At 26.3% G+C, this 25,044-nt stretch overlaps 2 protein-coding genes across 6 annotated transcripts in view; one reads left to right on the forward strand and one right to left on the reverse strand.

Moving 5' to 3' along the window:
* Positions 1-8,016, reverse strand: part of LOC107441986 (UDP-GalNAc:beta-1,3-N-acetylgalactosaminyltransferase 2) — an 18,914-nt gene extending 10,898 nt beyond the window's left edge. For both annotated transcript variants that reach the window (XM_043045973.2, XM_016055413.4), the window contains exons 1-5: positions 7,802-8,016; positions 5,887-6,096; positions 4,460-4,551; positions 3,338-3,436; positions 1,047-1,139 (exon numbers count right to left, since the gene is read on the reverse strand). In XM_043045973.2, coding sequence (XP_042901907.1) covers positions 1,047-1,139; positions 3,338-3,436; positions 4,460-4,551; positions 5,887-6,096; positions 7,802-7,904 — 597 coding nt within the window. In that variant the 5' untranslated portion in view covers positions 7,905-8,016. The remainder of the gene's footprint in view (positions 1-1,046; positions 1,140-3,337; positions 3,437-4,459; positions 4,552-5,886; positions 6,097-7,801) is intronic.
* A 246-nt stretch (positions 8,017-8,262) lies between these two features.
* On the forward strand, positions 8,263-20,661 carry LOC107441987 (tight junction-associated protein 1). Of its 4 annotated transcripts, none has more exons than XM_016055417.4 (9): positions 8,263-8,612; positions 9,754-9,796; positions 12,724-12,764; positions 14,149-14,190; positions 16,223-16,390; positions 17,447-17,513; positions 18,919-19,026; positions 19,111-19,194; positions 19,292-20,661. In XM_016055417.4, exons 2-9 carry the CDS (start codon positions 9,773-9,775, stop codon positions 19,775-19,777), a joined length of 1,020 nt encoding a protein of 339 aa, XP_015910903.1. In that variant the 5' UTR covers positions 8,263-8,612; positions 9,754-9,772; the 3' UTR covers positions 19,778-20,661. The 4 variants fall into 4 exon arrangements, with proteins under 4 accessions (XP_015910903.1, XP_071036789.1, XP_042901908.1 ...); XM_071180688.1 differs by having other exon boundaries at positions 8,341-8,386; XM_016055416.4 differs by lacking the exon at positions 8,263-8,612 and adding an exon at positions 8,802-8,868.
* Positions 20,662-25,044: the final 4,383 nt, after the last annotated feature.

Below are 25,044 nucleotides of genomic sequence, written 5' to 3' on the forward strand. Positions count from 1 at the left end.
AAATTAATTAATTATCCAATTAATTACAAATTAATTGGATTATGAGACAATTACAATAACTAATAGTCTGCATTGAAGTAATAAAATATCGATTTTTCCATATATTGAATTATTTTTTATCTCTCACAAGACCTTCTATGGGCCGAAACGAATGTTGCCCCCTAAAATTGTTCCTCATAAGGCATACATCCCACTAGTTTAATTTCAAAATTGGCGAGTCACACTTCCCTAGTTTCCCTTGTCAGTTACACTACGCAAATTTATGCATCACGTAAAGTTTTTACTTTTGGTTCTTTTTCAGAAAGCATCAATTGAGTATCAGTTTCCGCATTATCATTCTCACCTTCATTATTTATTACCATTTCAACAACTTAGTTCATATTTAAATCCTTCTTTTGGCATTGTATTTACAATAAATCATTTGTCAAGAGTCTGAATAAATGTTTGATTTACATAAACACCTCAATGACTAGATTTCTATTTATTTTTTTTTAACAAAGCTGTCTTAAGTGCAGGTCAAATTGATAAATTATCAAATCAAAAATTATAGGGGGGTCAAATTGATTCATAATTAGGGATCAATTGAAGGAATTATTAGTGGGAAAGGGGAATTGTATACATTTAATTTGGCATTTCAAATTCTGGAGTCTCATAAAATGTGATATCCAAATGAAAATATCAAAAAATGCTGTAGTCCAAAATATTAACATATTCTCTCCTTTCTTTAAAAAGATGAAGAAAGGTGACAGGAGAATGACTGATTCTTTAGTAATGAAATAGCTAAACAATATTTTTAGTTTTATATAAGGCAAAAATTCACAGGCTTTAAGAAATATTTTTGGTAAGAAGCATACATATACATTTGTTTTCAAAAGTAGAAACATGATTTTAATTTTTAATGTAAAAAATCTGGTGTCTGGTTTGAAGAGATTGAAAATAATGTTTCGGGGCATAAATGATTGCCCACATCAAATTATTTCAAATTATTATTTATTATATTTAATTATTTTCAAATTTGTTGGATAAAAATTTAAATGAAGTAGTACCTTTGGAAGTAAGATATTTTCCACAGGAGAATATAAGTAACCATGATGAGATTCGGATGAATTGTTAAAAATGGTAGCTTCCACAATGATTTCCTAACAAATAAAATTCAGAACAATATTAATTTCAAAGCTAAATAATAAAAATGAATATAAATCTGTTTAAATAAAGTGTATTAACCTTTTAGTTGAAGCTAATCAAGTGAAAAAGTCCTCTCATTTTAGTGCTTTCTAGCAAAAATTCATCCCCTACTTAGTCAGTGGGAAGTAACCACTTTAACCAGATAAGAATGGGAAACTTTTTGTTGTAATTTATATGCCACGTTCCTGGGGGGAGAGGGAGCAGGGTTATAATTTACATCCTAATCGACAGATTTTTTTTTTGGTATGGTTATTTTTGTAATGTTTTTGCATACTTTATTTGTAATGTTTAACACATTATGAAAAAAAGTTAAAACATGATTTTTTTTAACTAATTTTTCTTAATATAATACCATTTTCTCCAATACTAGACTACTTGATATTTAGTAAAATTTTTAGACTGGATTCGATTGTATGCGATTATCTGAATTTGTAAAATGGAAACAGTGGTTTTTTAATAACTTTTAATTTCGAAACTTTAAAATCATACATTTGAGATTTATTGATCTAAAAAACTTAGAACTTTCTCTAATTTATTATTAGCTTTTTCTCTAATTTGAAAACACAAAACTGAGGTTTTACATTCATGATTAATCCATTTGGAATTATAAAAATATTGCGATAATTATGAATACGCTAAAATAGTTTTGTGTCCATTTTTAATATTTATTAAGCACCATAAAAAACAATGTTAGTAACGCAAAGTCTTCAGCCAAAAGAGTGAGTGAAAAAAACTCTTTGCAAAAAGAAATTATCAAAAACACAAACAAAAAGTAAAGGAAAACGTAAAAATATATTGAACATAAACAAAAATTTGAATCGAAAGGAAACAAACTAGAGCCAAATTTGTCTCAAAAGACTCGCAAAAATATCCTGGCTGAAAAGATATTTCAAATGAAATATAACTACAAAGGCAATGAATGAAATTCTCATCCCTCAAAATTCGCCAACTGATAATAAAAGAGAAAATCTTTCAGCCGATTCAAATATAAAATAAGCAAGCGTGCAGACTTTTTTCAACAATCGGGCATAAGTACAGGAGGTTCTTGAAGAAATAACAGTTTTGGTGGTAGTCATTATATATAGGGGAAGAGAGGCAGTGGTTCAAATGCTAATCATGCGCTGTAGTGAGAGAAGTTTTTTTGACTGGTACATATGCTGTACCGGCCGCAAGCAAAGGGTTAAACATTACAAAATTTCATTGATAATCATGTGACAAATCTAGCAAAAAATATAGCTAAAATTAAATCAAAACTACCTTAAAAATACATGTATAAATAAGCAAAAAGAAATCAGAATTTCAAAACTTTTATGTAACAAAATAAGTAAAACAGGGATGCACAACCATTTTTAGCTAATGGGCCACAAAAACTGAAAAATATTGTGTTGAGGGCCAGCAATAACGTAAGTCTGTAATCATAAAAATTCAGGGTGTATTTAGATTCTAGTTAAAAATACTAATAAAATACACATGCAAAACTAAATTTTTCATATAATAAAGATAATATGAATAAAATAACTATATTTAATTTAAGTTACTCTAAACATAGTTGGAAGATAAAAAAGCAAACAAATTAATGACAAATAAAAACTTATAAAATTTCATTTACCTCAAAAGTTAACTTTTACTATTTAGTTAGGAAACAAAATTTGTTACTGTTTGTGATATAGTATCAGATTAATGTAATTTGTATCTTAAAATCATATGCTTTAAGAAAAATTTACTTTTTGAATATGGAATCCCACCCACTTATTTGTAAACCCATTTATTTGTTAACCATTTATTTGTAAACCATTTATTTGTAAACCATTTATTTGTGAACCATTTATTTGTAAACCATTTATTTGTAAACTATTTATTTGTAAACCATTAATTGTAAACTATTTATTTGTAAACCATTAATTGTAAACCATTTATTTGTAAACTGTTATTGGTACTTTGAGAAAAACGGAAATAAATCAGTAACTTACAGTATGAAAAGCACAGCTGCAAAAGGATTTTTTCTATTACTTTTTTCACATTTTTAATTGTTTTTCCATAATTATATTAGTATTTTAGACAATTCAGGGTTAAAAGGCTTCAGGAAACACTTTTGGCATGCGAACCATAGGTTGTGCATACCTGAAGTAAAAAATAAAAAAATGTTACCCACTTTGGAATGAATATCCATAATAGCAATTTTTGATTTTTTCTTTGGCACAATTGCTTGGAAAAGAACACCCAATTTTGTTACAATTAAAGGATGATTTACCTAAAAGTAAAAAAATATTTTTATTGTAGAAATAAAAACTGATAAAATACAATTTAAAAGATAATTACTGTAATCTGCTATACTTATACTCAGATGTCAGAAAAAGTACATTATTTTAGTAGTTTACTACAACTACTTTGTTACAATGTAGTTAACTACAACTACTTTTTTTTAACAGTGACTACAAACTGCTTTTGAAATGTAGTCACTACTTTGCTACTGTAAGGGTATAAACTTCAATCGAGAAATTATTTTACACCTATGCTCAAAATGGTTTTGAATAAAAAATTGGCTCACGTAAAACATGAAGAATTATTTAGAAATATTTATTCATGTTACCAGGAGCCACTTTGTTAAGAAATGCTAGGAAATTACTTGCAATTTCGTGAGGTGTTTAATGTTCTTTTATCTCTTCAAAGAAATTAAGTACATTGAAAATATGTTCCCTTCCTTTGAAAAAACATCAATGTTTCACGAGTATACATTGTATGTGAAAGTGCGACTAAAGCGATAAACTATATATTCGCAATGGTTAGCTTAAATATTAGTTATACGTGACTCTAAATACTCAATTCTTGTTAACTCACGGTGATAGGGGCATTTTAAATTGCGTCCATGTGACCAACCAGCTAAGATTTGTACCCATCGAATTCAGAAATTCAGTTGCATTAGAAAACTGTTTCTTTTTTAAGCAAATGTAAAAAGTAGTTGCCAGGAATCACTGCAAACTACTGTTTTTTTTTTGTATCGCATTACTCACTATACTACTTTCTTTTTTTTTTTTCAAAAAAAAGTAGCATATTGCACTACAAACTAGAAAAAAAAATCATCTACTACAGTAGTTTCACTACTGGTAGTGCACTATTTACTGACCACGGCTTATACTTCTGATAATATGCAAAATTAATACCTGAATGGAGGATAATCATAAATTTAACTTTTAAGTACCGCATTATAAGCAACACTTTTGGTATTAAACATAAAAACTTTAAGATAACCTACAATATAATTTTAAAAACTAACTTTAAAAGTAAATCCTTGATGAACTGTTACCATCTGAGAAGAACAATTTCCAAATTCCATTTCCTTCAAAGTATAAACTTCTCTTTCTAAGTCTGTATAAGAAAATAATATATAGATAAAAAATTTTAAAAAAAAGGTAAAAACCTTTTTGTATATTTTTAAGAGATAAATATTAAACATTTAATTTAATTTATAAAGTATTTATAATTTATTTGTCTTAAAGTAGAGTTTACACATTTTCAAATCTAAGACTTTTATTTCAAGATCTAATTATACCTCTTATTTTGGTTCATAGGCAAGAGTATAACATAAACAAATAATTCCTTACAATTAATTATTTTATTTCAGAGCAATATAAGAATATTATCAAAACCAAATAATAAAAAATTTTCTAAAATTATTTAAAATTTTGTCTATGATTGAAAGAGATTTCTTAGAATATTATTACGCTAATGCAGTAAAAAAAATTTTTTTGCTACTTAAATATTATTTTATTGCAAAATTTTAATGCATCAATGATGCTACAACATGAGGCTGTACTGCAGGAAAAAAAAAATTTTTTTTTAGCATCTGCGCATGCAGGAGGTTTTTGGTTTTACACTGCTCAGTCAGTCACAGTGAGATATAATGAGTGTAATAAATTTTTCTGAACCAAATTCCTTTTACCTTCAAATATTAATTTTAAACTCTTCCAAAATAATTATTTCTAATAAGGATTTTCCAAAATTTTGATATTTTAAAAAACTAAAGTTTTTTTTACGACCTAAATTACAAAAATATAAAAAAAAGATTGATTAAAAAATAACAATAAATAGAATGTTTCAGTTATTAAATACTGAACATACCACACAAAGGAAATGAAATAAAAGTTTACTATGAATGATATATTTACATGCCATTCATATAATTCTCACATTATTAAATGATGTGACAGCATAAGATATATTTGGATGGCATTCGTGTATTTTTTTTACGCATTACACATCAAAAATACAGAATAATATTGTTTCCAAACTATTATATTTAACAATTGATGTTAGAATGCTCTGAAATATCTACATTTATGTAAATAATCAAAAAATAAAACTTTAATAAACTTTTAATAAAACTTTCCACATAAAAAAAACTTCCTACTTATTGATTGATTTAGAGTTTTCAACACAACTGAAATATATCACACAAAAATATTAAAATTCAATTTTTAAGAGACAGAAATTAATAAAAGTTTTATAAGGATTACTTCCAAAGACCATTCAGCAAAATTTTACAAACGAAAATTTAATAAAAGAATTAAAAGATTTTCTAGTTTAAAACAAACAGCAAACATATTTAATGAGTGAAACAAAGACAAAAGGTGAAAACAATTTTTCTACACATTAGTTACATAATTCAAAGATAATTGGCAAAACAAATGAATTAATAGAGACCTGTAATGTTTATTTTCCATTTTTCACAACCATATTGACTCAGCCTATATTTTGGTGGGATGCTACAAGAGCTGTTTCCGATGATAAACCATGCTTTCACATAATCAGAATTTCTAAACTGATAATCACTCAGCCATGTTGAACGTGCTACACTTCTTTGCAAAGAGTTTTCTCGAGCTGATAAAATTCCAACCACAAGAACAGTGAAATCTGTATACATATATTACATTTATAATTTTATATTTAATCAACACATATTACTTAAAGAAAAGAAAATATTTATATGATTAATAAAAATAATTTTACTACCAAAACAAAGCAAAATAAAACAATGTTTCTATTTTTAAACAACTACAAACATTTATAGAAATTTTTGAAACATACAAACACAAATATTTTATATAATTAAAAGTTCCCATTGTCATTAATCTAGACAAAGTAGGGCAATCATAAAAAGCCAAAAACTGTTTTAGTTGATATACATTTTTATAGTATTTTAGTCAAGCCACAGTGGCTCTGAAAATAGAGCCCTCGTCTCCCGATGAGGTGACGAAAGTTTGGATCACATCGATAGCTGGTAATATGAATTCTGCTCCAGGCTTGCATCAACCAAGTGCAAACATAATATATACTCAGTGGTATGTGAATGATGGGTTTGAATCCCCTTGTCTTCAGACTAACTAGGGGTCCATGCTTTTGCTTTCCATGTAACAAAAATTCATGTTAGCTTGAGAGTTCCTCTGTCTTCTGAGTTGGGTTCAAATTTCAATGCACAGTGTTGAAAATGGGAGGAGTCAGCTGTTCAACACCAGTTATAAAATAAAATATTTTGGAAAATTTTTCTAAGTTTCGTAATTGTAAAATGTCTTGAGAGAAAGTTTTCAACAAATGACAGAGGTGATAATTTTTAACACTCTTCTTTGATGAAAATATTTTTCCAGACATCTAAGTCTTCATTACATACAACTTCTAGATCACAAAAAGATAATCATTGGGAAAAGCATATTTTAAAATGATTGTTTTAGTTCGACATGATTGCACATTAAGACCATTTCTATTAATATTTGTTGAGTTACTAAAAAAATTTTAATAACTTAGTAAAATTTCTATTTGATTACAATCACAATATTTTTTCTTACTTTTTAACTTGTACTTAGATTTTGCAGAACCGTATTTTTGCAAAAATATTTGCCTGACTGCATCAAAACAGACAAGATTTTCTTGTGACCTCAACTTTATTAACTACCATGGCTGATAGAATTATTGAACATGCTAGTCCTATTTGTATAAATTCTGCATGAAACTAACTTGAATCCTTCACTTAAGAATTAAATTTTTACTTTAAATAATGATTTTAGATTATTGGAAACATTAGTAGATCACATTCTAGACCAAAATATCAAAAGCCACAAAATAATACTTTAGCACAATTAATACAGGTTTGAACTTTATAATAAGAATTTTAGGGGAGATTTCCTTATCGTGATCTGTGGCAGAATAATTGCCAAGTCTTGGCAGCTTCCAGGCAGATGCCCGCATGAAACTAAAGAAAAAAAAAAAAAAAAAAAAAGGGGGCTATNAAAAAAAAAAAGGGACCTAGCAAAATTTTTTACTTTTACGTTTCAAGATGCATTTCTTGAGATATTCTACTATTTCAAGACCTTTCATTCAATGTGTACAGATAACGGAGATAATTCCTTTTTCTAAAAAGATTAAGTTTTGAACAGTTTGTTGAGATATACTTTCTAATTAGGATACTATTAAGTTGATTTATTAGAAAGAGATCATTGACATATTATTTCTTAGTAAATTATTTGCCTCACTTTTTGAAATCAATAATACAAAATATTCGAAACAATTATTGAAAAAGCAACAAACGTCACAGAAGACAATACAAAAAGTAAAGAGTTCGTACTTTTATAAAATACAACAGAACTAAACTTAAAGAAGTTTTCTTTAAAAATTAAAAGTATAACTCCAAAAGCAATACAGAAAAATGCTTGAAAAAATGATAACATTAAGCACTGGAATTGAAACAGTTCAAAGAACTATATTATTTATCTCATAAATATTTTCCCAATAAAAGCCGGTTGTTTATTTACAATTTTCAGAAGACACAAGTAAAGTGAATGCCAGATATACTTATTTTAGTTTAGTACAGTGAAATAATTTAATTTAAATTAATATTTCTCATCTAATTTTTCTCCCTTAGATGTGAAACAATCTTGATTTTACTTATTTTTAAAGTGCTAGATGTATTTTGTGCTGAGATTAAAGCTTTATACTGTAATACTTTTTTAAGTAATTAAATTAACAAATCTGATTTAGGCAACAGGGCGAAAAATGCAAAAAGTTTGTTTTCAAGCAATAACGAACACAGTAGCTTAGGATTTTCAATGAAATACTTTTCAACTGATAAAATCAGTTGAACGGAATCAATTTCTAATTCAAGACGAAAATTTATATTCTACACATATTTTTTGTTTTGCTGTTGACAGATGTATGTCGTAGCTGTACAAATGTTGTTTATGTATACGTGTGATAATCCTTAGAAACATTTGTGTTTTGTAACATGGTGCTTTTGTTTTATTTATGTGTGTCAAATAAAAGTAGCTTAAGACTTCAACAAATCCGATGGTGCTACGCTTCTATTTAAAAAAAGAATCTTTCTCCAATTTTTTTTTACATTGTCTGAATTAACTTTTATCACCCTACATTTATAGCTGGTAATAAAATGTTATTGAAATTTTATATCTTAACGTGTTTAAGATCCTATAAAATTATATGTTTTTGATAACGATCATTCAGTAAATTTAAATAATAACCGAAGAGTTATTTTATTTTCTGTGTCTTTAATTTTGTTAATCTAAAATTTTTATAATTATACTTTAGCTATTTGATAATTTAAATTTTCTCGGACAGCTGATGATTATACTCTTCGTTTATGTGTTCAGCTGCTACATTGCTTATTAAATTTTAAATGTGAGTCTCTAAAGTGTATTTTCAATTATTCCAATTTAAAAATGTTATTCAGTCACTTACTTTGCTCTTTCAAGGTTTGGCATTTTTACTACTAATTTTAAATATTTTGTTTTTAATAATTTTCTAAAATCTATTCTAATCAATATTTAATAAATTTATATTAAAGAAGTTTTATGTTAGTACATGGTGCAAATTTTGTTACCTTTATTTTTTAATTATTAAAAAAAATTTTTTTAAATATATGCAATTTGTAAAATAGTAGAAATTCTGAAAAACTTGCAAAAATACCTATTATTCAAAGATTATAGACAATTTTATTTATTTATTTTATTAACTCACTTTTTATTGCATTAATTTAAAATAAAGTTCATATATTGGAAAAAAAAGTATATATATATTTTTTTTAAGTTAAAGAAAATGATATTTAAGCAATTTTGTATGCAAGATAATATCAAAATTTCTTTCAGTCTGAATCACTAAATACGTTTTTATCAAATGAAGAGTATTGAAAACAGAATTCTAAAAGAAAAGTACCCATATATTCAAAAATAATAGATAGTAATGCTATGAATTATACCTACTATTCAAAGATTATAAATAATTTTATTAGTTTATTTTTTAACTTGCCTTTTTTGCTGTAATTTAAAATAAAATACACATAAAAAATGATTTATAAAATTAAAGAAGACAGTATTTAAGCAATTTTTGATATAAGATAATATCAAAATTTCTTTCATTGTGAATTGCTAAGTAAAGTTTTAACAAATGAAACATGTTGGAAACAGAAATTTTTTTTAAAAAAAACCCTTAATCTTATTTCAAATTTATAAAAAAAAAAATAAAGTATTTTTAATAGTGCTTTATATTTTTATTATTATTTTTTAGGTACCCATTTTATTCTACAATGAATGAGAAATTTGCATGTCCAGTAAGATTATTTCTTTTATTATGATTATTACTTCCTGTATAGTATTTGTTTTATATTTAAATATAATCATTTGTAGTTAACTGTATTTTTTTCGGGTTGATTACATTTTCAATTGATTGAATGTGTTACATTTAAAGTCTGCCTCTAAGTGTTAAAGATTTTTACTGTATTTAAGAATAGAGTTTTAAAAATTAGTATTCATTTATTAGCCGTTTATATTCACAACATAACCATTTTTCTGACAATAATTTTAAAGAACATATTCTAAAGATTTGAGATATTAAACAGTATAACACAGAGACTTAAAACAGACAAGAGCAAAATTGTATTTATTAAGCATAATCTAAAATTTATTCTTTCTAAATTTGGTACTAATGAATTTTTTGGTCGTAAACTTCAACTGATTTATCTGATTTTTGTTAGATAGATCAAAAAAAGAAAAATGTTAAATTTACCGTAGACCGAGTCTACCCATTTTAGTTTTATTTAATTTTCACTATTTTAAATTGCAAATAAAATTTTTATTACCGACGGAGGACTTAGTTCAGACTCTAAGGAAGATGGCGCTGTAGTAGTTTGATCCGTTTTTATTTATTTGGTGTCTTTTTAACCGACCTGTTCAACCGTCTTTTGAGAGATTTGTATTGAAAATCAGCAAACCTTTAGTTGGTGCTCCATAAGTATATTATTATTATTACTATTTTCACTTTGGTTAAGTGATAAACTTATCTAAGACTAAGATTACATTATATTACATTACATTACATTTTATATGAAAAAAAAAAAAAAGAATGTTGTAAGTTTTGCTGTTGTAAACAAAAAGCCAGAATTCGCGGGGCGAGTCTACCTATTCGTATTTAGTTTTAATTAAGCATAATAATATAATTTAGAGCTTTGTTTATATTAAAATTAAGTCATTTTAAATGAATTTGAGTATATCATTTTAATTCTGCATTGATAAATTTATCATTAATAAGAAAATTTATAGGTTAAATATAAATGTAAATATAAAATATGTTTATTTTACTTATTTTTTTAATTTTTATATTACAAAATTAACTTTTTTTATTTAATGCAAGTTAAATAAATTATTATTTATAAATTATTATTACCTCCCAAAAGAATGGGAAAAGGATTTTTCATGATTCCCAATGTTTGAATTTCGATTTTGTTAATAATCTTTAATTATTATTATTTATTAATTATTTAATTGTAAATTTATATTAATTTTAATTTATTTTTATCAACAATAATCAGAAAAAAATGTTATTTTATAATGTTAATGATTATAAAAACAAAACTGTGATCAAAATGTGATAATCGATCAAATACTCAATTTGTGTTATTTTATGAATAAAAAAATGGAATATATAATAAAGTTATGAATTTTACTTCATAAATATCCTATATAGTAACTAAAATAACAATTTAATAGTAAAATTTGATTATTTACAATGTTAACATTCATTTTAGTAGAATGGGTAGACTCGCCCCATACGAGAGATTTGTCAGCAGTTCTATAAAAATATACAGTAACAGCGTAACTGTTAATATTTTCTAAAATCGATTTCACAGCTTTAAAGAGGGATAAATAGCGATTCCGAAACACCTATTAAAAGCCTTTTTTCTTTAATATTTACAAAAGTTTGACCACTTGAAAGTTGACAAACTGAAAAAATGGGTAGACTCGCCCCGGTTTACGCTATAGTTTTTTTTATCTGCTTGTTCTTCTGTCTATGTTTCTGAATGCAAATAGTATCCTTAAAAGAAACTATTATGTTTTTTAACTGTAGACGTTTCGTTTAATAAAAAAATAAAATCTTCAGGAGGAAAAACTTCTTTTAATAAATATAACACAAAATATTTTTTGGAACCCGCCTGGTCCGATGTTTCTATTATATTCACAAACTTACAACATAGCTTTAAGAAAAAATATTCTAAATCAATATTTTTGGTTGTTATAGCTGTAGTTAACATATTGTAAATTATTTGTGACATTTGTGCACTAATTCTTTTAACTGCTTCAGAACAGTTTTTGGCCTTTGTTTAAAAAATTAAGTGCCAAATAAATTTTATTTGTTCATCATCTCAAGAAAGAAAAGATGTTATGAGGAGTTTGAAATAATATATGAATTGATATTGTAATTTAATAATACAATTGGACTTCTATTTAACAGACTTCCATTTTGTGAACTTCTCTATTTATCGATTTTTTTCGAGGAACCAAGAACATTTTGGACATTTCTTCGTAAAATATTTCGAAATTGTGAACTAAACTTTTTATTAAATGAACTTTTCTTTGAGATCCACTTTCCCTATTTCCCAGAATATTTCAAAACATATTAAACTTGTTAACATATTTTATATGTGGGAAATGACCTTGAATTGATTTTGACAGTCATTTTAGAGAAAGCAGTAAAATCCCTTTCCCTTTTCGTTTGCATTTTATACAGGAATCCATGCCAAAAATCATTTTACGAGAAAGCATAACAGAAATTTCTAAAGCATAGAACTATGAAGTTACAGGTCGTACTTTTCGTAACAGTTTTGCTAAAGCTGGATTCTTAGTCACTGCGGAGAATTTGGAAAGTATGGAGGACAAGGGTGATATTCCTTTAGAAGAACTTAAAAAAAAAATTTTGGTACATCTAAGAGAGAACAACAAAATTAATGATGATATACTGATTAATGATTTTTTTAATTAATTCTGAAGCTGTCTTCGTTAAATAGAGGTCCGACTGTATTATATTTACTTAAGTCTCAACTTGTAAAAATTATTCATGGTTATTATAATATGTAAACCTCTTCTTTTTGTATTACTGTTAAATCCCATATTTGTTTTTGTAATTCCTAATAATTTGCTTCTACATGCTAGAAAAATATCCTTTTTTTCTTCATAAATTTAAATTATTTCTCCTTTTTTGTAGGAATGTGGCTGTTTGTGCAAAAAATGTCTTACTAGTGTGAGGTAATTAAATTTATTTTCTTAAGTTAAGGAAAATTTCATCTATGTCATTTCATTATAGCCCTTATGTCAACGCTATGATCATTTTAGAAAATTAGGTTTTAAACTTTCAGAATTGATGATTTTTTAATGATGTATATTCTTCTATATTCATATAATACTTAAAATGTAGATTTGTTGGTGTTTTGCATTTTTCTAAACTAAGAATAGACTGAATAGAATTTTCTTTTCCATAACTATTATCTACTTTTGAGAAATTTAATTAGCCTATTGCATATGAAAATTATGAAGCCTTAAATCAAAGCAATACTGTAAAGACAATATTGCTTTCCTAACTAACAACAAATAAATACTGACAATACATTTGTCACAAACAGTTAAACTATTATAGCCTATTTTATTTCTATAATATTAGAATAGATAAAATTCTTTCCCCTATAGGTTTCTTTTACCAAAATGAAAGTACATATTTTACCTTTTAGAAATATCTAAAAAAAATAATAATAATAATTCTACTGAATAGTGTTTGTCTATTAGATATTATAGAAAATATAGCTAGATTAGTTTTGGAGAAGAAAAAAAATAACGAGTTTCAGTTAAACAATTGTGTTTAATCTTCTGAATGTTAATTCTAGCTTTTCAAAACTTTATTGCTGATATTTTTTTAAATGCATATAATATAGAATATGTCATATGTGTCTTTCTATTTTAATTGACAGATAAAAAAATAATTTAATTGATAGATAAATTCTCTTACTGATTTTAAGACATAGAAATCATTCTTTCCTGAAAAGCCATAAAAAGTCAAAATACCAATTAAAAGATTATTTTCTAAAGTTAATGGATATATATGTGTGTGTGTGGCATTCTTAGAAACATACTCATTAAGAAAATCCCAAAAATTTCCTGTAATCTGTAAAGCATTAACTGTTAAAACAAATCAAGATAGTGTTTAAATTTTTCCTTTTGGATGACATTTGATTACGTTTAAGATTTTCTTGCAGCCCATTCCCTTTTAAAAGCCCTGAATAAGAGACAGAATAGACCGATTCCGCTGAGCTTTTTAATATTTTCATTGCTAGATAAAGCTGTGCCTAATCCAACACAACAACAGCTATGGGAAATCATCAATGTAGTATGAGGAAAAATCCATTGATAGCTGCTAAATCAACTTGATCTAAATTAATAAAATCCCTAATTATTTGAATTAGCCATATTCGTTTGGAAACTCTAGCCTTTGAAGGTATTTAATTTCATACTATTCGATAGGAAAAAATGTGTAATAAGAAAAATACTGCAGAATTTTATGTTATCATCAAACAGTGCCAATTTTCTTGATTTATTTACGAGATTTAGTGAAAGATTTATTTATTTTTATTTTTTTTAGGACATGGCCTAGTATATGTGATGTGAAAGTTGGAGGTGATACGTAAGTATATCATTTGTCATTTTAGCTAAAAATGTGCAATATATCTATATACACTATCTGGAAGAAAGTGACGGGACAACTGTAAATTTTGGTGGAAGAGGATTGATGGTATGGGCCTGTTTCTCCTGGTATGGCGCTGGCCCACTGGTGAAGGTTGATGGTATGATGGGTACTGTGATATTCTCGACAATCATGTTCTTCCTACCTTGTGGGCAACGTATGGTATGAATGATTGCTTATATCAAGACGACAACGCAAGATCCGATGTTGCAAGGGAGGACTCTTGATTGGTATGTGAACAACAACGTTAAACGCATGGAGTGGCCGGTGCTGAGCCCTGATCTTAACCCAATTGAACATCTTTGGGACGAATTGAACCGTCAGTTGAGGGCCTGCACCCCACTCCCCAAAAGCAAGCATGAACTATGGAACTTCCTGTTAAACATTCGGAAGGAAATTCCTCTTGCCACTATGGCTAATTTAGTGGAAAGCAGAAGGGTTGCAACTGTGACTGCAGCCAAAGGAGGACCTACCTCCTATTAATTTTAATAAATATAGGTTTATGTTGTTATAGTGTTGTGTCCCGTCACTTCTTCCAAATAGTGCATATATATTTAAGAAAATACAAAAAAAAAAAACATAAATTACTTCTATTCAATTCCCTTTACTAAAAATGGGTATTATTATAGTTAAATTTACATTATAAGCTAAATAGTGTTCTTAATCTGTAAGTAATCATTGTCATTTAGTGGACTGGTCGTAAAACACAATTCCTAGTAGATCATTAAAGTCAAGCATCATTGGCTGAGGTGAGTGAGCGGGTGACTGACCACGTTGATCAGCCTTTGAAGAGGTAGAGGTTTATTTATAAATGAACCTGAAATCCAAAATCAGGGCTTTCCGAATCCCCGAGCAGTTTGGTTTTTTGATGTTCTACTATACTTGATATTTCCCACTAGAACAGTTGATATAATTATTGCAAATTTTTCACGCAAAAAATACAATTATTGTATTTTTTATTTAAGCTCATACTTTCCGTAAAGACAAAGACCTTATTTGTTAATTAGATATCAAATGAATTATCAATAAAATTAAATCAAGAAACATGGAAAAAAAATCAATTATTCTAAATTACTCTTGGCGGGGCAAGTCTTTCTTCGTTATTTATGTTTATAAACCAATATATTTTAAACGCATTTGTATTTAAATAAGCTTGAAACTAAATTGGTATTATTGAAATGTGTTTATTAAGTAGCAAATTATTTCACATTCAGCTAACGGTAAGTTATAATTTAAAAGCTCCACATCATTCACATGATTTAAATGTTAGGCTAGATCATTGAGGTAAGGATGATAAAAGTAAGGTAATTGATTTTGAATTCTCCAATATTATGTCTAAAACATTCATAGTTGTATCAGATACTAAGAGGTAAACAGTATATTAGTTGGATTATACCTTAAGAGCTCTTCCAGGAGATTAAGCTTCTGGTAAATTCAAGTTCCATGATTGTGACATCATAATGATTTTTTATTTATTTACATCACTCTCAGTTTAAGTGATTGGCACACAGTTTTGTGGTATGAAATGGAAAATAGCATAACCACTTTTTACTTTTTTAAATTATGTAAAAAACAATTCTTATTTTTAAATTCATAATATCAAAAATTAAATAGGATAATTTAAAAAACGAATGCTATTAATTATAGTTAACATCCAATTACAGAACTTAGTACAAGGGATAAAATCATTCAAGTTTATTAAGAGAGGGAGATTTCTGAAATGTTATATTTAGAGAAAAAAAACTTTAGGCCCCAACTAGAATTTTTAACTGGCGCCGAGGATTTATTGACCATTTTTCATTGCCAGTTTTAAAGGAAAGCTAAAGTCTAGTGATAAGAAACAAAATTGTGGAAAAACTAGACTGCAAATAAAAAACACAGAAAACTGTTTAGTTATGAAATGTTTAAATCAAGCTCGATTTTTCAGTATTTATTACATAAAAGCTTATTTAGTTTTGTAATTTATATTTAGATTGCACCTGCACCAAGAAATAGAATCTTTAAAAAGACAATTAGTAGAAAGAGAATATCATATTTTGAAAATGGAAAATAATGTTTTAAATCATGCTGAGCAGTATCCAAATGGAGAATGGGAACATCTACAACAGGAATTGCTGATATGGAAAGACAAATTCGAGAGGTGATTATTATTATTGCGACTGTGTAATAGTTTTTTGTTAAAATTTAATTAATGTTATCAGAATTTTTTTATTTGTAACTTAAAAAGAATATTGTATTATATAAATTAAATGTCGAGTAACACTATTTTTTGCCCCGTTACAACATAGCATTTTTAGGATACCATTCTTTTCTGTGGAGCCTTATCATATTGAAAAATGATTTAAAATATACCCACACTTATATTAACAAACACTTATAGAAAGTGACTAATAAAATATTTAAAAACTGTTTGCCAACAATTATGGCCTCTTTTTTCCCTTAAACGATATAATTTATACTTATTTGTCGACCGATACACATACCTTAAAAAAAATATTAAAAAAATAAATATACAAAACTGTTGCTAGAACTTTGTTTAAATTATTCTTTATCAGCTAATCCTACAAGAATTATAAATGTTAATATATGATAAAGGCATTGTAAACTTATTTTATTTCAAAGTAATATTTATTGATACAATTTTAAAAATATATTATCATTTAAACTAACAACTCTAATTTATCAAAAATTGTCTATTTACTAGTAAAATGAATAATTGTCTATAAACTGTTGGGTTATTGTTCTAATATCTAAATTAGAATGTCATCTAATAAAACATTTCACGTTAATTTAACTTTACTTTAAAATAACCCTTCAAATGAAGCGATTGTGAAAAATCAGTTATCTCTTTTATTCACCCTGCTGAGTTGCAGGCTCTAAAGTCTAGGGCAAACTAAAGAAAAATCCTTATGATTTCAATATTCTGTTTTAGCAGAATGTTTGTGTTGCATTGCTTATAGAAATCTTCAATAAAATATAAAGTTTATTTTTAATGTACTTTTTCAAAAATTTTGATACTCACTATTTCCTGATATAAAAATAGTGTATAATTTCTTAACAGAATAATTAAAACAAAGGAATGTTTAATCAAATGATTGTTTATTATGAAAGGTGGAAAAACTAATTAAATTAACTAATTTTATTACATGTCTTGTGTTTTTTATTATTGTAATAACTCACCTTCTTTTATAACTAGATTATATGACAGTCATAAGAAATTACAAAAAGTGAATCAAGGATTAGAAGACAAACTATTAAAACTTGTGAGTCTTTTTATTATTACAGTTTATTTCTAGAAATCATGCATGTTGTAATTTTTTATAACTATTTTTAATGCTTAATTACTTCTTATAATTAATTATTATAAACTTCTTTAGTCAATTTTTCTTTTTTTATTTATATCTTTTCATCCCATTAAGAATATCAAATTATTGACATTTGTCAAGAATCTTTAAATTCCACTTCATTAGCAACCTAATATATTATTCCATTTCTTATATTATCATTAATTTTACCATTGATTATTAAATGTCCAAGGGTGCCACTCTTCTGTCTACAGAAAAGATTTTTGTCTTATAAAAAATAAAAACGATTTTTTTCATTTTTAATTCTAAGATCTCAGTGGCAGAATTTTTTCGAGCTGTCTGCGACAGAACTCTCTAGAACTAATGTCTTTCTGCAAGATACTTTTAATAATAACAAACATGTATCATACTAATTTAAAATAACAAAAGAGCTGCGTTCACAAAAGGGAAGAAAAAAAATGGAAAAAAAACTATTTATAAATTTTTTATTTTAATATTACGGGTGATATTCTCGCATTTTGTTGGGGAGGGGAAAGCACAAATTATTTTCTTCTTCGCATTTTGTAAATAATAGTCACAATAAAAAAAAAATAATTAAAAATCATGAAATCCATTGTAGTAATTGTCGAAAAAAGAGATTGACTGCAAAATCACGTGAATCGGACTCCTCAAATGAGAGTTTCGTTTTGAGGTTAGGTTGTAATAAATAATAATGTATTAAAAATATCAGATTTAAAAACTGTGGACAAATCAATTATCAATAACTGCCGAAAATTTGATAGAATTATTGCTTTAAAATGTAAATACTCAAATGCACGATTCGAATTTTCCATATTATTTGAAATATATAGAAATATTTAAAAACCACGTGCAAATCAATATCAGTTAATTGCCGAAAATACAATCAAAACATTACATCAGTTTACGATACTATCGCCATAAATTGAGCGCGTCAAAAAGTGATTATTGAAATGTTTAAATATTATGTGCTAATTTCTGCAGAAAAAAAGTTAATTTTTTTACTTTTCAAAACGAATATCTTTCTGCAAGAACTCTGTAACGTTCTGCGACAATGTCGCCGTGATTCTGCCACGAGGTCTAAGATTTGGTAGGAAAAAAACTGGCTTTCATTTTAAAATTTTGACTAAAAATATTAAGTGATGATATTATATCCTACCTTAGCCTCAACCCTTTATATTTGATTTAAAAATAAGTACTTTAGTTAAACAAAATTAACATTGACAATTTTAAAAAAATTACTTACGTTATCCATCTAAAGTATAATATAAGAGCATTATCTTATTTAAATAATTAAAAATGTTATAAGCATAGAATAAAATTGTTATATTCATTTTTTTGTAAGGTCGATAAATTTGAAACTGAAAAAACAGCCTTGACAAAAGATGTTGCTGACCTTACAAATCGTCTTGTAGAAGCTCGACTATCTATCAATGACTTAGAAGAGCAAAATGTAAGGCTCATTGTTATATATATATATTCATAAAAATGTTTATATATTTTAAAATGTATTTCAAGCATTCATATCAATATCTAGGACCAGTATAGAAATGATTGTAGTATAGCCATTCAACTTCTTCAGTGCAAACCTTCAAATTTCATTTCCCAAAAACTAAGCTCTGTAAGAAACTTTGAATTGTTCTAAAAATTATTCTTGTTTGAATTTCTAATAATGATGTTCATTAAAATGTTTTTTTTGTTTCCTTTCTTTCTTGTAGTTTCCATCTGATCTTCAAGATAAAGTTAAACTACATTTCAGTCACAGGCCCTCAAAAGACCTTCATAACAGTCGCAGTAGCCCTGAATTACGTACAATTAGAGTTCCTATTCCTACTTTCCCTCCTACTGCAATGGTTTATTCTGTGAACAATGTATCTCGTGCCTTGGACAATGATTCTGAAGATTCTCAAAATCTCCCAGATTATGTGTCTGCTGCTATAATGGCCAAAGTTCTAGAAGAACGAACCAAAGAGAGGCTTGACAAACAAGAACATTGCAGGGTTTGCTGGTATCGACGGCATTCTCTGGACTATCGTGATAAAACTACTCAAACTTATTGGCCTCCTTGTGTTGTGGATTCGCAAAACACTAATCATATAGCACAAGTGCACTTGCGTGATAGAAGTGAATCATCTTCTAGTATTGATTCATATTGTTCCAGGATTAGAAATGGTTCTGCTACTAGTACAGAGACTACAATATAATTTAGTATTTATTTTCTAATTCATAATAATTTGTTCTTAAAAAAGTGTTAATAATGTAATTAAGCTGTTTCTTTAATTGATCAGATTACAGATGATGCATCGTTGAATTGTTTTTTCTTTTAAAAACCAGCTTTAAGTCATCAGAATTCTCACACACTAGTCATTGGCAATATCTAGAGGATGCATTTCTCATTAAGTTGTATCTTTAAGGTTAGAAAAGCCTTGAGGGAAAAAAATTAAAACATACCAGTGAAGTAATATAGTTTATCAAGCACTTGCACTAAAAAAAAAATTAAGTGCATTTTAAAATTGTACAAAAAATACATTTGAGCAAATGCCAATTTTATATTTTTATTTTCTTGGATATTTTATTAAATTATTTATTTGTAAATAAAATGATAGTGCGTTAAGTTTTTTCTTTTGTCAAATTTGAACTATGTAGTATTTATTTTTAAAAAATAGGAATGTTGATAAATTTTCAAGTTTTTTTTTTTTTTTTTCCTTTCTGTAAGTGCTAAATGCTTTTTGAAACCACTATTTACTGGCAAAGTTGTCTATTTTGTCTCAGTAGAGTTTTTGATGAAGAAAAAGAGCTTATCCAAAATATAAATCTATAATCATGAGTACAAAGAAGTTTAAACACAAATTTACTTCTTTTTTGTTTAGTTCAAAAACTTCAATGCTTATTGTTTTTCATTAATCTAAAAAAAATGTTTAAACTTCATAAGTTTTTTTTTTTCTTTTTTCATTTTAAAAACTGTCATAATTGTTAGGTATTTTGGAATTCTATAAAAATATTACTTTAAAAAGCATCTACTTTAATAATCTTTTTTTAAATTTTAAACTACTTATGCTGTAATTAATAGTTTTTAAACTAGTTTTGATCATAACAGTTTCAATATTCAAAGATTTAAGGGAAGTAAAAGCAATTACAACTTTATTAACTAACTTGGACATCTTTTTGATAACGAGTAAAGAAAAATATGTCTGTATAATAAAACTAATATTAGATTTAAGCTAGACTCATATTTTCATAAGCACAAAACTATCTAAATTTTAAAACATTTAATTACCGAGAGAATAAAAAAAAATTTATTTTATCATTAGATATAACACGCAGCTTTAATATTCTGCAGATTTTTCTTCAAAGTTACTTATCATTTACTAAATGTCTTTTTTTTCCTGTTTTTTGTAACTTTATTAACTGAATGCAGTGCCTATCTTAGTTTATAGAGTTTAAGTAGAACCTATATTTTATGTAGCATTTTTAAGATTTTTGGAAAAAATTTCCAAAAAACTTCTGAAGAGTGTTTTTGACATTACCCCTTTGCCTTTACTTAAAATTCATTAAATAGACTAAATTTTAAAGTGAATTTTATTATTTAAATTCTCTAGTTTAGTGCTTCTGTTTGGATACATTTATTGCATTTAATTTCTAATTTTTTGTGTGTTTTTCTTTTATTTTAGAAATATTTTAAGAAAAAGTTGTACTTTAAATTTTATTTGAGCTTAACACTAATTGTGTTGACATATATATATACACACACTTACAGTATTGTATTTATTGTTTACTTAAAGTACTACTTTTTTTATAAATATAATGTTTTATTTTCAGCATTCGTTTTATTACAATGCTGATTTGTAGAAATCCTTTCTAATTCTAAACTAGTTGTCGTCTTACACAACCAAGCTATCTATATAGTTTTACAAGTTAACTTTTTATTCTCTTATTATTTATTATATTTAAAAATCTGAACTTATTTAAGTGGAAAATTGTCTCTGGTCTCTGTTTTAAAAATGTAATGAATTTTGCTTTTTAAATTGCAGATTTTTTTGATAATAAAAATTAGTATTAATATTTTAAATTATATTTGGGAGAAAAAAAACATTCCAATTGATATTCACTATTTATTTCTCTTTTTATTTGTTAATCTGTGCATAAAAAATTTAACAATTTATACATGATAGACTCACTCTCATTAATGTTGTCTTCCATATGCTGCTATGTTAAAAAGTAAAAATATTGGTTATATTTACTGTTTGAAGAAGGTGTAAATTAAGTTATAATATCATACCAAAAAAAAAAGAGATAATTTTCTAATTTTAATAATAACAATAAGTAATTAATAATCCAGAAGAAAAGAGCACAAAGGAATTGCCATATTTTATTAACATATTTTGTTTTAATTTATATATTAATAGTTGGAAAATTGTTAATTTTTTTAATTTCACTTAGTTAATCTTGTAATTTATGTTAATTGAAATATGACTGTAACGTCCTATTTCAATTATTATGTAAATTACCCTTCTCAAATGGAGGAAAAATTTATTTGTTCTCACTAATCAGAGATTTGTGATAAGTGCAGATGCATCAATGAGAGTTAAAGCAATAAAATTGCTTATATTTACCTATGCATTAAAATTGGTTGTTGCCAAAAATTCATTTGTTCATTGTCAAGAATCATAGGATTCATTTCCAGATTTGTGTATATTATACTTTTAGTTAGTGACAATCTTTTTTTGTGTGTAGATTCCAGAAAGCTAAACAATTACTTTCCTTTAAGAAAAAGCTTAATTATAGGCTTCTAAATACTGATTTAATGGTGTTGATAATAAACACCATCAATTACATTGATGTTAAGCAAATATTTAGCTTTTTTTTTCTTCACAAATTTAGTATTTAAATAATGAAATAATTAATGAGCCAACTTACTTCTCCAAATTTCATATTTAATTAATTTCCATCTTTCACTTTTTTTACTGGAGTACACAATAACACAAAATTTAAGAACAGTAGAAACCTGGTTATCTGAATACAGTTTATATATAAATTAGCGTCTCAAGAAAGTATTTTTGCAGAAATGTTGCAGGAAATGTGCATCATACACGATTAAAATAATTTTTGATAACACTGGCTGCTTTTTTTATGACTCACTCAAGCTGATAGTCTGTCTTCTCCATTAATTTGGCCAATATTTAGGCTATTTTGCCAATAATTTGAAAACGTTTCTCCTGAAGAGAATTAGTTTAAATAAGATCAAATTTGAGTTTTACAATGAAAACAAACACAAAATGAAATGTAGATGTGCTTATAAAAAATGTAAACTACAGGGTATGCAAAACACATGCTTTAAAAATCAAGAAATACTAACAAATTAAACAATTTTTATGGATTGTCATTTTTGATCTAAGCATGAGAATAGTTAATGGTAACAAATAATTCTTCTTCAATCAGGATTTATGATTTCTGTTTATTTTATAAACAGCTTATAAGAACAGATTCTTTGGTTTATTTTATAAACAAACAAAACAAAAAAATTGCAGCATTATCTTTGTCACAAAACCTTTATTTTTCTTATATTTCCTCTAATATGAAATGAACTCTTCCCTGTTATTTTAAAATTCTTAGAAACTCTCACTTTAGCGTAAAGGTTTGTCATGTGCTTGAAGGATAACCAGGTTTCCACTGGATCTTTCAAAAAAATTTGTTCTATATAATTTTTCTATCATAAGTGAGGCAAAAATGTGTCTTTTACATTTTTAACAGATACACGAAAAAATATATACACATTGATAAAGATCTAGCTTAAAATAGGATGATCTCTTTAGAAACTTTTTGACTTGGGATAAATTTTTTTTTTTAAATAACTTTTTCAATCTTGTGAATGAATGATTTTTTTTTTAAAAAAATCAGTGTGCGATGAGAAAGTGTAAAGTTGCTTAGATCTGTGTAATATGGAATCGTCTCTGTATTTCAGTGCTAAATCATGTGATATCAAATTATCCTAACTGTTAATCAGATTGCTGTGTTCTGTTTGAAGAAATTTCCATTGTAAATATTATATATAAATAAAGCTTATTCTTTATCATTTTTGACAGTTCATACATTAAATTGTGTAAACTGAAAATTATTCTATGTAACACTTCTTGAGAAAAATATAACAAAAACATTTGTTACTGGAAAATAAAATTAAAAAAAGTGCAATCTAAGTATTAATGGGCTTCATATTTTCAGTTTGATTTAAACAGAGATTTAACAGAGAGCTTATGTAAGAAATACTAATTGCACTTGCAGATCATTCAGAGTGCAAAAGTTTAAGGAAGTAGATTTTCCTTTACATTTCTAATTAGTAATACCTTTTTAAATCAGGACTTTTTCAAGGTCGTCTATAAACAAAACTAGCATGAAAAATTTACAAATAATGTTTCAGGGCCTTTATGCCAAGAAGTCACAGCATCTTAAAACACAAGAATCAACAGTTTCAAAATGATTGATATTGGCTTTTTTACAATTAACCCAACAAACACTTCTACCCTAATTAAATATCAATTTAAAACAAGATTAAAATTAAATATTTAATAACTGCACCGTTAGTATTGAGTATGATTTACATGAATGTTAAGATTAGATAGTTTATGTTCAATTGAAACTGGTTATTTTGTATAATTAAATTTTTTGATCTTTCTGAAATGCTGGGTATGGGCAGAAAATTCACCTTTTAAGCTTAGAAATATTTTTTTTATTGATGTTTAAAGCTTATCCATAGAGAAATATTCAAAATCATCTCTTTTCCCAGTTTCAATTTAAGTAAAATATTCCTAACTTGCATATGCAACACAAAATTTTAAAAACAAGTTGGAAACTTGGAAGTTGAATGTTAAGGACAAGCATAATTAGTGCTTAACCCTTTGTATCACCGCGTTACATATCTGCAACATACATGAAAATTCAATCCTATAATGAGCTGAATTTACCTATAAAATCGAACTAAATTCAGGTAAAGTCTATCGAACTAAATTCAGGTCAGGTAAATTTTTCACATGAAGTTTTAACTATATTGGAATTTTTGTGCTATTTTTCACGATATTGGAGATGTTCAACAAACGTTTTTTATCAATAAATTTTAAATTTTAAGGTCTTAATTTTTTCATTATTTTTTACACGCTCAATATGATGTATTCTAACATCCGCGTAAATATTTCTTAAATCAGAGTTGTTGAGTTACAAAGAGTTAATAATCATTGACCAAAAATACTTAAATTTTTAAAATTTATTTTACTTAAATCGACAATTAAAATATTCCGGTGCTGCTTTAGGAAGAAAAAAAACAATTTTATAATTATGTAAATTTAAATAAAGAAAAACATTACATATGTTCTTTTAAAGCACTTAAATTTACTAGCAATGGGCAAGTCCATGCTAAGCATATCTTCACTATAAATGATATATTTATGATAGTGTATAAATATCTTAAAAACGTAGCTTA

The sequence above is a fragment of the Parasteatoda tepidariorum genome, chromosome 1 (genome assembly GCF_043381705.1).
Source record: "Parasteatoda tepidariorum isolate YZ-2023 chromosome 1, CAS_Ptep_4.0, whole genome shotgun sequence".
Classification (NCBI taxonomy): Eukaryota; Metazoa; Arthropoda; class Arachnida; order Araneae; family Theridiidae; genus Parasteatoda; species Parasteatoda tepidariorum.